A 16,248-nucleotide genomic window follows, 5' to 3' on the forward strand; every position below is an offset into this window, starting at 1 on the left:
CAGTTCTCAATCTGTATGTGGCCCTCTGGGCCACATAATCAGCAACACATTAAATATTTGATTTCTTGTTCACGGGTGGCAAATATTCTTCAAGCTTCAGATATATCTAATTTTAAATAAAACAGAGGTCTGATCTTACAAAAATATATTTTCGAAAATGTTTCGTTTCAATAAACTGGAATGTCATTTTCAATTCGAAAAATTAGGATTCTGGTACACATTATAAATAAACTCGATGTCATTTTCAATTTGTTTTCCTTCAGGAACATCTGGATCACTAAAAGTTGACATTTCATATTTTGAATTGACAAATATTTCTCACGACAATAACTCACCTAACTTTCACCAAATTGTCAGGAAGTTCAGGAAAAAAAGTATCGCAATCAAAGGTTTTTAATATCCTGGTAAGATAGAGTTGATAAAAGTACTCCGACTTCATTGCTTCCTGAAATTTGATATAAGAATTGATCAAAGAGCTTTCAGTGCGAAAGTAATGTCTATATAATTGAAGGGTTCAATAATGAGATTCATTCGGACAGAAAAGTTTTAGCTAGATGGAGAAGTAGAAACTTCTCCATCTATATATAAAAATCAAAATTAACTCTTTACAAAGATGTGTAGATCATGCATAGATGTTTTATTACATCTTTTTCGATAAGAGTGATATCCAATCGCATTCGTCTTCTCATTGTTGAGGAGATAGAAAGAGATGAACCAATTATTAAGAACACTAAGTACATCATTTCAGCTGTAACCTTCCTATTAGAAATCATTATTAACATGTCATTGCAAATATAGTGAATTGAACTCAATTCCCTATAAATTCAATTTCAATTATAAATGATAAAAGCATTGGTCTAAGTACATAACCTTGTGGTACACCAATGATTAAATCACAATGTTCAAATTTCACATTCCTTTTTTCCTATGATCTTGATAATACCGACTTATTGTTTATTAGTTGGTTACTTACAGCATAGATACGGCTTCCTCCTATAACCCAAGCATTTTCATACAATTTTTTGAAATCCTCATCCTCAAGTTTCTTGATGCATTCTTCTAGGTTTTTAAAGCTATAAGAAGCCTCATAACTTCTCAAATCTAAATCAGATCTTGACAGAACAAAGTTGATACGATTTCTCATGGGCCTATATTTTAGAGGAATTGAATCCCATGTTTTTCGACCCATGATTACCACATTTTTCTTATGTGGATCTTTTGTTTTACTCGTCATCCTTCTAAAATGCTCCATTTCACTCCTACAAAGTTTGTCAGTGGTTACAGGTCATTTGAAAGACACGGAAAAAATATTTCACCCACTTCAGCTTCCATGGAAGGTTGTTATCCTTTCCTATACCCCATGTTCTCACAAGCTGCTGATATTATTTTTAATTTAGGGGACATTTTTGAATTGTTCTAGTTCGGAGCTTTTACAAAAATGTATAAATATAAAGCTAGACAAGAATCCTCATTTTAGCCATAGGCTTAACCATTAAATAACAGCCAGTGATTAATGATCAAATCTCATGCTAACCTGAACCTAACTTCTGCACTCCCCTAAAAAGCTGTTCTTCTTCTTCTTTTTCCATTAGTGGCTTCAGCCTGGACTAGGCACAGGCAGGGTTACACTTTAGAACTTTCGTAATAAATACATTAACCATTGTATATAGCAATGCATTAGTAATTCCAAAATAGTGGGTACTTTCAGAAATGACTGACGTTTTTGCCTTAATCTGTCTCTTGCAGTGGCGTGTGACAATTATACAAAACAGATAAGGATAATTAAAATTTAAATGATTGTATTTTAAAAACAATGATCCCATAATTAATGGACTGAACCACATTCTTCATAATACATAGCAATGTTGTTATACTCCTATGTTAATGTGGATTCATTTAATTCTCTGTTGAGTGAAATATTTTTGTTTTTAACTAAGATATACCTACCCAAAGTTAAAAAAAAACAAAAATTATTCAGTACCTTCCATATATTTTTTACAGTAACCACGAAACCATACATATTGTAGTGTTGGTGTTGTTTTTTTCAAATGAACTCCTTATATTTGTCTCCTCATCAACAAATTTGCATTGTCATTTGCAATAAACCCCTTTGGCTCATTGCTTATACTGAAGCCTTGCTTGTTGTGAACTATTTTATGCCACCACTCATGACGAACTTTTTTGTATCATCCTTTAATTAAGTTAGCATCATCAGGAGATGCTAAAAACGATTGTAACATGTCTCATGGAACTCTTATGTCCTTGCTCATTATCAACTCTTGATCTTTTTTCCATTAACATATATAATAAACTTCCTCAGCTCATTGTTCAAAACAGATTTTTCTTGTTCATTATCATTATTTACTCATTTTGAACTTATATTTCTATCATCATTAACACTTATCTGGCTTATTGCGAATTATTCCTTGTCTTTACACATTGCGAAGTTTTGGGTGTCATCACTCATGAATTCTTTTGGATCATTGCACATCAATAATTCCTCTTCAACTTCACTCTTGAAGTCTGTAATAGCTTCATTCTTAATGAATGCGCTTCCATTTACAACCTTATTACTGTGTTGAATCCTGTTTCTTCTTGTCCGAGGGGTACTTTCATTATTTTCTTCCTTCACTTTACTCTTATGAACTTTCTTCTCATGTTTTTTCAAATAACTAATTTTGGAAAATGATTTTGAACAAAGTTCACACTGAAACGGTTTATTTGGATGAGACTTTTCATGTTGGGCCAGTAAACAACCTGAAGCAAACGATTTTGAGCAGGGTTTACATTTGAATGGTTTTCTTCAGTATGTTCCTTCTGATGAGCTCGTACAGAATCGTTGTGCATGAAAGGTTTCAAACAGAGTTTGCAATGGAACGGTTTTTCTCCAGTATGACTCCTCAAATGATCTGTGAAGCGAACTTTAGTGCAAAATGATTTTGGACAGAGTTTACACTTGAACGGCTTTTCATCCGAATGAGTCAGTTCATGTCTGATCAAGTGAGAGGGAACAAAGAACGATTTCGAACAGGTTTTGCATTTGTGGGGTTTTCTCCTGAATGAACCTTGAGGTGAGCTCGCAAGTAATTATTTTCAGAATACGATTTTGAACAAATTTGGCACCGAAAGGGTTTTTCCCCTGTATGAAGCTTCTGGTGGGTAGTCAGATATGATTTGGTTGAAAATGTCTTTGAGCAAATGGTGCAGGTGAAAGGTTTTTCTCCAGTATGGACTCTCATATGCACTCGTAGTCTAGATGTGGTGCAAAATGATTTTTCGCAGGCATCACACTGAAACGGCTTTACTTCCACGTGAACCATTTTGTGTAATAATAAATGAGAATTTGCTAAAAATGATTTCAAGCATATATCACACTTGAAAAGTTTTTCTCCAGAATGAACTTTCAAATGTGCTTTCAAATTATATTTTTGAGTGTAAGACTTTGAGCAGATATGGCATTGGAAGGATTTTTTCTCTTTATGAATAGTTTCGTGTCTTTTCAAAACAGAAATGATAGCAAATGTTTTGGAGCATATTTCACATTTGAAAGGATTTTTTCCCGTGTGTATTCTCTGATGTGATTTCAAAAGAGTAGGGTTACAAAACGATTTTGAACACTCTTTGCACCTGAATTGTTTTTCTTCAGAATGAACCTTCATATGCCTTTGAAAATTACATTTTGAGGCGAAGGATTTTGTACAAAATGAACATTCAAATGGCGTTTCTGCTGTATGAATCGTTTTATGTCGTAGCAAGTGGGAATTGGTAGAAAGTGATTTCAAACAGATTTCACATTGAAATAACTTTCTTTTGATACATTTGTTGGTTTTTGGAGATTTTCCTTCTTGCCTGTTATAATCTGGAAAAATTAAAATATGAATTACAACATTAGAACATCAATATCTCCAAAGTTCTCAACTTTGACATATGTTCAGTACTGAACACCTCACCTAAAAGTTTCTCTTGAGCCTCATTCACAGAAGTTTGTGTACGACAATACTCCCTTAGCTCTTCTTCATGAAATGTTACTTCTTCTTTCACAATAATAGTGTTATCATTTTCTATCTCTGTTTCAAATTATTGTTTTCGTTATTTGAAAGTTTCTGCATAACCAGAATTGTTTTCCTCTTTAACTGGGAATTTCTCAACATTCTGCATATGATCCTTCTCATTCAACTCATTGCAACCTGAAATCGTTTAATGAATAACAGTTTTGTTAGTTTGACAATGACAGTTTATCGAAGAAATTGACCTTCAAAAACTCAGCTATTTTTCTTGTGAAAAATGCTATTTTGTATCTTTTTAGATTCGCATATTTTATAGTATTTGACAGAGGAAACCTCTGAAAACAGCTTAATAAAATTTGAGCCCTTTTTTGCAACAGAAAGGTTCTTAAGTAAAAGTTCATACCAATCACTAATATGATAAATGCTTTTTGTAATAAAATAATCTGTAAATTTGAGAAAGACTTTTTTTATGCAGTTAATAATCAAGGCAAAGGTCCAATTTTACCTGATGAAGTTTCAAGGTTTGAGTTCATACTTCCAAGACGAGCTTTTCCCTGATTTCCTTTCTCAAAATATGTGTTACTATGAAACCTTTTGAATTCATACATCTCAGGTACAGGTAGTTCAGAAGCATTGAGCTCTTCATGATCATCTTCTACTATTTCTAGTTTAACTGCTTTCCTAGAAAAATTATCAGTTTTCTCATCAATTTTGATTGCAACTGCTTCAGCAACATCCATAATGTGCATTTTGACATTCTCCATAGCAGATGATTTATATATATTTTAGAATCTCAATTTGAGATTCCTACTTATATTTTCGTGAGTTTGCACATTTGAATAACGATCTAACTGTATGAAGCATAATAATAAATAACAAAAAAGAAAATTACTCTCAAATATTTACTTTTCCGTATCCTACGTACAGGTTACAGTTTACTATAGAACATATTCTTTTTCCTTTCCATTCATTGGCCTCAGCAACCAGAGCTATTTGGTAATTGAGTTCATTAGTAAAGCCAAATGTGGACAGGCCATTATTACTCTGTTAAAAAATAAGGTGAAAATTCATTAAAAAAATATTCATTTATTCGTCAATTTTTATTTTGTCCTCTTCAAAGTAGATCCCTTCAAACTAACACACTTGTGCAAGCGTTTTTCCAATCCAATCCCTATTTTTTAACTTTCCTGAATACATACATTTATCATTCGCCTTCCGTTGTGTTTATTCAATCCCTATAGTAACTCTCCAAAACCACAACAGCTAGGTGGACACTGAAAGACAACGAAAAAAGAAGAAAATGTGGAAAGAGTAGCAAATCTAGTGTGGAAAAGGTTAAAGGGTCAACAATTTTCTCATCGAACGAAGAACAGAATACATGCCATTTTGTCGAAACTGGGTAATGGCTTGGAAACCAAACCCAGAAGCCTGGGAGAAGAAGAAGAAACCACAAAAATTGTTTATGATCACAGTGTAAAAAAAGGTAAGTGCAGGTGATATCAGATCAGGGAATAAGTCGGAGAATTGAAACAGTGTCAAATTTGCTGTCTCAAAATCACTTAATTGAAACCTATCAAAATATATATTTACTTCAACTGAGCAAGGTAAGATATTAATTATTTTCTTCAAACAATATCAGCTCAATTGAGTTTATCAGTATTCTTTTGAGGTTAAGTTAAGTGCGAAGAAATTCACGTTTCACCATACAAAGATTTGTATTTGGTGGTTTGCCCCAAGGTTTAAAAAAATCCATTCTTTCAGGATGTCTGGTCGGGAAGGAGGTAAAAAGAAGCCATTGAAAGCCCCCAAAAAGGAAAAGGGACCGATAGACGAGGATGACTTAGCCATGAAGCAGAAAATGAAGGAGCAACAGAAAGCCCTGCAAGAAGCCAAAGCGAAGGCATCTCAGAAAGGTCCATTGGTAGGAGGAGGGATAAAAAAATCAGGAAAGAAATGAGAACACAGAATCAACTTTTTTACTGGTATCAGAAAAAATTCAGCTTTACTAAATGTTCATATAACAAATAAATTTCTTGTGAAATAGTTTTTGGTTTATTTTAAAAACAGAATTCGAATTCGATAGTTGTATTTTCTGAAATGATCATGAATTTGCTCAGAAGTATTACTGCGTTTGTATAAAATTCATACTGATATTTTATCCAACTCGTAATTCGTAATGCCCCTCGTTATGAATATTTCCAACATATCAGAAAAACAAAAATATATGGAATTTAAATGATGCTTTACTTTGGATGACATTTCAGGAAATATCTCTCTGTGGCTTTTCTTGATTCCTCAAAGGAATCGAAAATTACACTCAATTGTAAAAATGTCGAGTCAATATCTTTTGATATTGATTGACAACAGTTTTTTGCCTGCACAGTACACTGGAGTTACATATTTCACCTGGCATAAAAATTTCCAAATTCCACTTTCTTTCTCAGGAGAGTTATCCATGTTTTAGTGATATTGATTTAACATTATGTGCCAATTTGTTGTCTTCAAAACATTAACAGATGTTTGAAAATTTAACCCCTTTTTTGATACGTAAAATAATTAGGAAATTTTTCTTTCCTCACTTCTATAGCTGAGTACTTTTTTTTTCTATATACTATTTAATTTGGAGACAAAATTTGTGAATAAGTGTACTCTTTACGTGGTTTAGTAACTTTTCGGAATGGATTTTTTAGTTTACCTATTATTATTCTTTAGCAGATGCTGTTTTGATTTCTCATATCGTGGAAGGTTGAGTACCAAACAAAGAGTTGTTCCACAATTTTCTGTATACAGATTTTTCACAAAAAATATATTTTTGTTTTATTAAGAGAAAATACACTAACATAGGTCACATGAAGTAAAACACAGTACAATATATGTGTGGAAAGCAGAGATTGAATGTTTTGAAATATTTATTTTCTTGAATATGTTGTAAGTTTAGCTCACTGAATCATAGCTTATTTTTCAATGTTTACATCCCGTCTGTTATCTTCACTTTCGCTGAATTTTTCAACTCTCAAACTTATCAGAGGATGATATTTTTGAAAACCTCAAATATCTCTGCTGTGTTGAAATTCTTATCTTTTTCTTCATAATTCCAATTCCACATTATGACTAGCGATTTATTATATTTACAATTCAAAGTTCCATAGTGAATCTAAACATTTAGTATCAATATTTTGATAATTGTCAGCAATACCGATTAATAGCAAACTAAAGTGAAATCGGATCGGAACTATCAGTTATAAGAAATTATTAATCTTCATAAACCCCTGGCCATAAACTTGCTATTTTCTGCATAAATTTGTTTGTTAGTGTTCAATATTGAATCCATCTAGACCATTTTGTGAATAAATAATTGAATAAAATTAGCAATAATACTGAGAAGCATCTTTATCAGTTAGTACATTCAACTTTCTTTTTATTACTAACAAAATGTAATAGAGAAATAAAATAACAAAGATTGAGAAATTCATCAATGGTATAAAAATTATGATTTAATGAGAACCTTTATAGGGTGGTTTTGAAAACCTGAATTCTGTCAGTAGTTTTCAATGATTCAAGCAGTTTTAGCCCCAAGTAAGAAGGTGAGTTAGCGGTTATATTACATTTGACAGGATTTATGTGAAAATCATTGTACTTTCTTGTATTTACATTATGGTAAGATGAAATGCGATCATATTTCGACCTATTGGTGTGTATGAATACACACATTTCAAAAATGGAAATATCCGGGAAAGTCAGAATTTTCAAATGTTTGAATAAATCTCTGCAGGAGGTTCTCTGATTAACGCCTGCTAAAATTCGTATAATCTTTTTTTGGTGATGTGTCATCTGCATACATAACGCACGTTATCTCAGCAACCGCGGCCCCAACATCATTAAAGTATAATATAAATAATAGCGGTCCCAACACTGATCCTAGAGGTACTCCAATTGCCAAAACTTGAGTATTTGAAATGAATTTATAGTGACTATTTTCAGATCTACGATTCATCGAAACAAATTGACTCCTGTTTCTGGTGATAAACTCTATCCAGTCAAGGACATTTCCTCTTATTCCATATGAATATAATTTATTTAATACTATCGTGTAGTCGACGAGATCACAAAACATTCCAGCAGGGCATTCACCAGCCTCGATGTACTCCAAGATTTTTAAGTAAAAAGCTGTCACAGAAGTAATAGTGGACATATTGAATCAAAAACCATGCTGAATCGGAAATATAATGTTATGCCTCCTAATGAAAGGTAGTAACCGATGTAGGTATGCATTTTCAAATATTTTTGAGAAACTAGATGGAACAGTGATGGTTCTGTAGTTCTCTAAAAGATATGGATCCGATTTTTTGTGGACAGATACAACAAGAAAATGGGGATTTCATCAGGTCCAGGTCAAACAACCTCACTTTCATGTATTAAGGAAATATTTTTCATTTTGACTTGTGATAAAAAAAAAGGTGAAGAAAAATATCTCCATACAAAGTCAGAGTAGTCAGCTATCAAGTATTCTCGTCAAGAGTAGAAACTAGATTTCAGTGAAAGAATTTTTATCTTGGACTTGCCGAAGGAAGGACTGCATAATGTTTTCAACGATGGAGAAAGTCTATCATAAAGTTTAATGAAGCGTATCAAAGATCATTTTTCAACTTTATATGAGGAGTGTTTGAAAGTTGGTTTGATTTGAAAGACACAATTCAGAACACACAAAAAAAAATAACTAAAGATTCCGGTGAGAAGATGGAAAAGCTGGTCAAATTATGTAACATGTTTGTTGAGGGGCAGCAACCAACAATCCACCGAGACGTATGTTTGCTTGCATATCAACTAAAATGATTTGGATAACTCGCAGGGTGTTTTCCGTGTATCATAGGAGGTTCCATGATGTTACAGGTCGTTAAACTTTCCTAAAAATGGAATATTATATTCGCACACAAAAAATATTTCGTATATTTCTGAAGTTATCTACTACACATAACCTTCTGTTATCAATGACCGTGAAACGGCTATGAAATGTATTGAACTTTCTATAGGGTGTTTTTGAAATGTTCAATACCGTTTTACGTCCATTTCATGGACATTGAAAACATGACGTCTTGAGCCAATTTTGAACTCAATAGATTCAGAAATACTAGATGTATAATTGAATTCAAGAAAATATTGAAAGTTGAAAGTGCAAATACCTATAATTTGTTAGAGACGAAAACACAAAGTCACCTGTACAAATTCATTTCTAAAAAACTTGGACAATAATAAACCCATCATCAGTCGTATCGTTAGCGAAACATCAAGTGAGGGTGAAAATTTTTGTATTTAAATTTCTGTCCAAAACGGTGATGAATCTAAAAGATGATTAAGTGATAAAACTAAAAGACCAAGTTATATGCTGTGAAATGAAAAGTTAAGGCCAAAATGCAACATATGTTCTTCTCATGACTTCATCATATTGTCCAAAAAGAATATATTGAAATAATCTACAAGCGTATAATTAAAAATCGTAAGCATTTTGACAGGTCTGAGTAGTTATTGGTCGTTTCAATGCTCTTACGAATTCTTCCAGCAACAGCTTACATTTGATTGAATAAATAATTTATCTCTGCTGTAGAATTTGAATATTGAAACATTTATATCTGCAGAACTATGCATTTTATATATAGGAAATATAGTTGTAAGTGATCATTTCGAATAATGATTGTGAAAAATAATAAAATCATCAAAAACAGATTTTTGGCCAACTTTTGAATATTAGTATACTATAGTTTATAGTTTGTGTGTATGTCTTTTGAAAAATTGATAAATTTGGACTGTCAATCGTTCAGTATGAATATTATGAATTAATTAATATACTCAATAGATATGAGAAGTATATTCAGTTGGCAGAAAATTTTCCGGAATAAATCTAGAATTCCGCAAAAACTTCAGATAGGTGATAAAATGTAGGGTTTCATTTAGAATAACAGAGTTCGTGCCTACTTCGGGTATACTCCTGAGTGTTCGGAACATGAAACTATTTTAGTCGAATTGTACTCAATGTCATTCCCACACTATCAAATTTTCATAATTTTATACCTACTTTTCCCAATATTTATCCTCGCATTTCCCGGTAAATCACCCTGTAATATATCACAGTCATAAACAATTATTTTTAGATACCTCTTGCAGAGAACATCTGCTCGGGACAACGTAAAAGATATCCCTTTGTTTACATTTCTAAACGTGTCTACTTCTGAGCCGTCTGTACCTCCTAAAAAGGGCACACCCTCCAAACTACGCCCCTGGAAACCTTCACCACGTTCGCAAAAGAAAAAACACGATGCAATCATGCAAAATCAGCCGGAAATATATCACACAAAAACAGAACATAATCAATTCCCAGCTGCCTTGCGCCATTCACGAGTTTTCAATTCGAAATTCGCGCGCATCCACACCCCCACCGAGTCAATTCGATCCAGCCAGCGGAGTAACAAAAACAGCTGACCAGTTTCGTCAGAACCTTCGAGTTGTCAACTAGATAATAACAAAGTGAACTCTGCCATTGCACTGTGCAAGAACTTTCCACTTTATTTCAGAATGCCTAACAAAAGGATGAAACACTTCTCGGCTGGTGTTGTCATATAGCATCCGAGGAATCCGCGGAGTAATCTGGCAGCGACGTAAAGGTAAATTTAGATAGGATATCGCTTGATAACCATAGACGAACGGGTGCCATTTTGTGGTTCTCTGTATGTGTAACAAATTATATAAATAAATCCGGAACAGTTGAATGTCCCTCCGCACACGCTAGTCGTTGGTGTGTCCTTCGTTAGGACAGTGCATGACCCGAACAGAAGGGCTTCTTTGTTTCTTTGTTTCGATGTGTTTTGGAATGTTTTCGTGTACCAAATTTGGTACACAAAAACAAATTGGTGGAACGCGATTGGACGAGTTAAGATTTTTTAAGCATTGCATCACTGATAGATTAATTTTTAAATCGTGTTGTGGAAACACGTGTCAGATGAATTGTGTGTCTTACTGCAAGTTATAATCTTTGTACAAGGCCAGCGAAAAATTTCTTGGTGGCAGTAGGAAAATTCCAACTTTGAGTGAATGATTATTCTTTTGGAACATATGGTTTCACAGAAGGTCAAACGAAATTGAAAGTGGCACAGTTTCATATGTTTCACGTTGCTTGCTTTCTTCAGACCTGATTACAGTCAATTTTGGCAGCTTTTGCTCTGCCCTTAGAAAATTTCTGATGTTGACGTTGCAACGCAAGGAAATGAGCCTAATTGAAATAATTGTTGGAAATTACTGGTGATTAGTAGTCAATGTTCACGAAATTGAACAGGTTGGAGGAAAATTGGATAAACGGATTGGGTCCATTTTGACTCTTCACTTTGTTTGTAGTACCGCGCCCTGTAATTTTTATGGTACAAAACCCCCTGTTGAATCTAAGCCAGTAGCCTTAGCCCAGTGGAATTAGTCCAAAAAAGAGGCCAGCCACGCGAAAGTTTTTTGGTCAATTTTCTCTAGGAATTTGGGGGGGGGGGTTATTGGCAGTCTAAATTTAAGTTCCAAGAGTACCAGGCGTGTTGTGCCATCTTGAATTTAAGGGTAGATTTTTGTAGCATAACTGTAGCAAATTACATTATCAACAAATCAAATTTTTGAAGATAATCAACAAAAAAACAAACAAAAAATGATAATACAAAAAAATCAATAATAAACAGGAGAATAGAATACCTACTTAGTTTCACTCCCACTTCCTCTCGGGTGTAAATCGAAAAATAACGATTTTATGAAAAAATTGATAAGGACCAAAATTGTAGGGATTTTTTATTCAAACAAACTTGTATATCACAACTTTTCTCGTACAATTGAAAATAAACGTGATAAGATTTTACCCCCTCCTTATTACGGGAAAAAATCGAAAAATATCGATCCTACGGAAAAATTGATAGGGACCAAAGTTGTAGGAAATTTGATTTTGAACAAACTTCTTCATTACAATTTTTCACGTAAAATTGAAAATACATGTGATGATACATTGATAAGATTTTCCCCCTCCTTTTCTCGGGAATACGAAAAAACTGATAATTCCGAAAGAAAATTGCCAGCAAAAATGTTTGCCTTGTCAAATCCTAATTCGTTCGGGCTACCCGGAGAAGAAATAAATTTCAGCTCTGTCATATGGTGCAATAGGATAGGCTCAAAGGGGAGGTTGGAAGTTTCGAAAATTGGAATTCTTTCGGAATTTCAAAACATGGAACTGGTCAAACAAGATAGTCGAATGTAACTGAAGTGTCAGATATCTTTTTCTAGTATATTTAACTCGAAACACTTGAAACTTTCAGAAAATGCAATATACGATTTTTCATTAACCTCAAAAGGAATATTCGTCAATTCCTATTTTTGATATTTTGACTAATGGTGGGTTTTGTGACACTTCATTTTTTAAATATTTCTATTGTCCGCCGAGTCAGTTTGAAAAATTTTCCTATGCTCAATGGACACAAATTACTCAAGAACGAATATTCATAACGTCCTGATGATTTGAATACAGAATAAAGAAAATCACTTTTGTCTAATTTCTATAATGAGTGATTTTTTGCTGGTATCGGCAACACTGTTTTTGACAGATCATCCGTGAATCGTGTCTTGTGTCATTGTCAAACTTGTTTAGTTCGATCTATAATGTAATCATGAACCGACTTACGAATGAACAACGCTTGCAAATTATTGAATTTTATTATCAAAATTCATGCTCGGTGAAGAAAGTCCATCGTGCACTTCTTCCAATATATGGGCAGTTTCGTCGGCCTACTGAGGGAGCTATTCGGAATCTTGTGACTAAATTTCGAACCCAGTTTACATTATTGGACATTGAACCACCAACACGCATACGTAGAGTGAGGACCGAAGAAAATTTTGCGGCTGTATCCGCCAGTGTTCGTGATGACCGTGAAATGTCGATTCGCCGCCGTTCACAGCAATTGGGCCTCTGTTACTCCACTACGTGGAACATTTTGCGAAAGGATTTGGGTGTAAAACCTTATAAGATACAGCAGGTGGAAGAATTGAAGCCACACGACCTCTCACAACGTCTAACATTTGGTGAAGAGGCGCTGGCAAAGTTGGAGGAAGATCCACATTTTTATCGAAAATTTGTTCAGCGACGAGGCTCATTTCTGGTTGGATGGTTGGATGAAGACAAGTCACAAGCATTGCAAGAGCTACCGATGCATCCCGAAAAAGTACTGTTTGGTGTGCATTATGGGTCGGTGGCATCATCGGGCCGTACTTCTTCAAAGACGACAATGTCCGGAACGTTACCGTGAATAGCGAGCGCTACCGTGTGATGAATGATGACTTTTTGTTGCCCAAAATGGAAAAATTGGACATCCTGACATGTGATTTCAGCCAGACGGTGCCACATACCACACGGTACGCGAAACAATGGCCCAATTAAGAGCCGCCCTCGGTGAACAGTTTATCTTACGTTTGGGGCCTTTGGATTATTTCTTGTGGGGTCATGTTAAGGCTCATGTCTACAGGGATAAACCAGCAACGACTGGCGCTCTGGAAGCCAATATTGAAGCATTTATACGTGAAATACCGGCCGATATGTTAGAGAGAGTGTGCCAAAATTGGACCTTGCGCATGGGCCATCTAAAGCGGAGCCGCGGACAACATTTGCATGAAATCATTCTCAGACATTGAATTATATTGATCGTTTTATCGATTCCAATAAAGATTTCATCAATTATCTGTGATACACTCTTTGGAACCTTTGCCTTTTGTTAATAACTTGTCTAACTAATGTTGATGAACTAGCTCATTGAGATTAGTTTGATGAAGATGACTACCCCAGTTGCAGTTAAAACGTTTAGAGATCATAACCAAAGGAGACCAAGGCAAACCCGGAAACCAACAAAAACATTGTATTTATTCTTCAACATAATCTCCTTGCATCTCTATACACTTTTCTAAGCAACGTTTAAATAAGTTCGACATTGTTTTTATAATAAGAACTGACTGCTCCTCAAGCCATTAACTGGCGACTTCACTTCTTCATCGTTGGAAAATCTTTTTCCACTGAGCCATTTTTTCAAGTTTGGGAACAGAAAATAATCCGAGGGGGCTAAATCTAGCGAATGAGGTCCTGCCCGGCAAATAACGGTACGTGCTGTGACAGACTGGCCAAGTGAGCGCATCGGCGGCCAGCCCTTGCCAGCATCAACTTGTCTAAACGTGCTTGGGAAGTTTCTGTCTCTCTGTTTTGCTATTCCATCAGTTGACACCACAGTGTCAGACAGCACCTATGAAAATGGACGAGGAAAAATTGAATCGCTTGTTAAGGTTGGCTCTAGAACATCCAGAAGTTCTGAAAATTTGCCTGTAGTCATTCGGAAATACTGGAAAAATTTCTCCTCGTCTTCTTTCAGGTCGTTTAAAAGATGATGAAACTCTCCCAGATTTTCCCCTTTCGATTAATGGGCTGGACCCACATCCTTCTTTTTTGTGACTATTTTCTTCTACATTGAATAATGCTGCCACTATAATGACGACTTCTTCGTCAGATGCTAGTGATAGATATGTTTGTGTCACCGCTCGGTGTCAACTGAAATTCCCTTGAAATCGAACAAACAGCACCTTTCTGTATGCTGGTTGTGGCTGGACAAGTGGGTGACAAGCTTTAAACTCTGCTGCCAGTTCAGCTTTTATATTGGTTGGGCTGATGCCTTTGAAATTAAAGTATTGTACAGCATAACGATGACCAATTTTCTCCATTTTCACAAATTCACCGAAAACGTTATTGATGTCTGCTAAACAAATACTAAACAACCCAGCGTCTTCAAACTTGAAACATATGCTTTATAGATTGTGTACTTTCTAACACAGTGATATTTTTCAAACAACTGCAGCCATCTCTAGGTCAGGCCGGGTACTTTTGGAACCACCCTGGTAGAATACAACTTTTTTTAAGAAGCGGTCAAATATTTCCCTCAGAACGTGTGTGACTTACCACGTGTGCATCATTCCAATGATGACTAACCCTGTATTTGCGCTTGTGTGGTTTTGGCGAAACGTTAATATTAGCATCGCTTTTATCAGAACCCATGACTAACAAAAGTAACGTTAATTTAATAATCAAGGTACGAGTCACTGTAATGATTTAATGTTTTGCAACGTTTTTTGTTTCTTTGGGAACAATTTTCAGAACTGTTTATCTTCGTTATTTTGTATGTTTCCGGTTATAGGCAATTAAAACATGCCATAATTATGTCCAATTTACGTTTCCGACGAGAGTCAATGTTCGAAGGATTGGCTAGATTTTTTTGCCGAGGAAGAGAAATTTATTCAAATTGGTCGTGCCACTCTGTACTATTTCGAGTACGTTCCAAATGGGCTTGTTTCATGATTTTTGGTTTATAGTTCACTTGATAGAAATTTCAAATTGAAAAACAGTGCACTTTGTTTCAGCTTTCTAAGTACCGTAGTTTCCCGTAATTAATTATTAAAAGTCGAATGTGGTAGGCCGGTGACGTCACGGCCCTATTCCCGCTTCTTGTTCGATTGACCAATAGGAACAATAGAAATAATCAACATTGCCAAATCGTATATATGAACCCATTAACGTTTCAATCAATGAAAACTTTTCCACATGGAATAAAATGTACACGAAAAATCATGTTTGGAAATAAGTTCTATATCTAAAATCAGTACACAAAGTCGTAAGATCACAAAATATTTATCTAAACTATAATTTTATGCATTATTTATTAATATACAGTTATGAAAATAAAAAAAATATAGCAAACTGGACTAAAGAATCATTTCAAATATTCAATTTATTATTTATTCTCATCATTTTATCCTTTGGGAACCTGAACTCATTATATGAAATAACTCATCTATAAACCAATGCGCTTTCCGTTTTCTTGGGCTTTTCGGCACAATTAAAATCAGCACAAGAATGCACCATATTAATATTCAAATATATCTCTAAAACACTTTTAAAACACACACAAACTAAACTCTATGAAAAAACGAATCGTAGGGTCGAATTTGTAGGGTTTTTCCTATAACTATTCAGTATAGAAAAACGACTAATCCTGAAGTATACACATTTACTGTAAAATCTCTATTGTCTAAAACTAAGATTTCAATCCAAATGTGAAAATACTTCTTTCAGAACGTCTCGAGGACTTTCCTGCAATGCCCCTTGAAGATATATCTAAATCTACGGCGTTGGAAATACTAT

The 16,248-nt window shown here is 34.5% G+C and overlaps 4 protein-coding genes and 1 long non-coding RNA gene across 5 annotated transcripts in view; 2 read left to right on the forward strand and 3 right to left on the reverse strand.

The window, feature by feature from the left end:
- LOC141484612 (uncharacterized) overlaps positions 1-16,248 on the reverse strand; it is a 431,842-nt gene that overhangs the window by 67,549 nt on the left and 348,045 nt on the right. The gene's annotated exons all lie outside the window — the stretch shown is intronic.
- Positions 131-1,666, reverse strand: Dhfr (Dihydrofolate reductase). Its single transcript, XM_023174430.2, is given in 5 exon segments — positions 131-277; positions 336-445; positions 974-1,259; positions 1,321-1,358; positions 1,360-1,666. Coding segments are annotated over 5 exon segments (567 nt in total). The 5' UTR covers positions 1,405-1,666; the 3' UTR covers positions 131-189.
- On the reverse strand, positions 2,529-4,966 carry LOC111518102 (uncharacterized). The gene is given in 5 exon segments (XM_074179607.1): positions 2,529-3,053; positions 3,056-3,859; positions 3,951-4,187; positions 4,513-4,688; positions 4,900-4,966. Coding segments are annotated over 2 exon segments (993 nt in total). The 5' UTR covers positions 3,660-3,859; positions 3,951-4,187; positions 4,513-4,688; positions 4,900-4,966; the 3' UTR covers positions 2,529-2,664.
- Positions 5,453-6,050, forward strand: LOC111518101 (translation machinery-associated protein 7 homolog). The gene is made up of 2 exons (XM_074179608.1): positions 5,453-5,611; positions 5,769-6,050. The coding sequence occupies exon 2, from the start codon at positions 5,770-5,772 to the stop codon at positions 5,962-5,964; it is 195 nt and encodes a 64-aa protein (XP_074035709.1). The 5' UTR covers positions 5,453-5,611; position 5,769; the 3' UTR covers positions 5,965-6,050.
- atos (atos homolog atossa) overlaps positions 7,559-16,248 on the forward strand; it is a 58,034-nt gene continuing 49,344 nt past the window's right edge. The window contains 1 exon segment of the mRNA XM_074179537.1: positions 7,559-7,591. Coding sequence (XP_074035638.1) covers positions 7,559-7,591 — 33 coding nt within the window.

Source organism: Leptinotarsa decemlineata, unplaced genomic scaffold (genome assembly GCF_025532065.1).
Source record: "Leptinotarsa decemlineata unplaced genomic scaffold, Ldec_3_MD MMD2_tig00026282_RagTag_RagTag, whole genome shotgun sequence".
NCBI lineage: Eukaryota > Metazoa > Arthropoda > Insecta > Coleoptera > Chrysomelidae > Leptinotarsa > Leptinotarsa decemlineata.

Coding starts and splice junctions, on each gene's coding strand:
- LOC111518101 (XM_074179608.1), top strand. CDS start 5,770: ATGTCTGGTCGGGAAGGAGGTAAAAAGAAGCCATTGAAAGCCCCCAAA.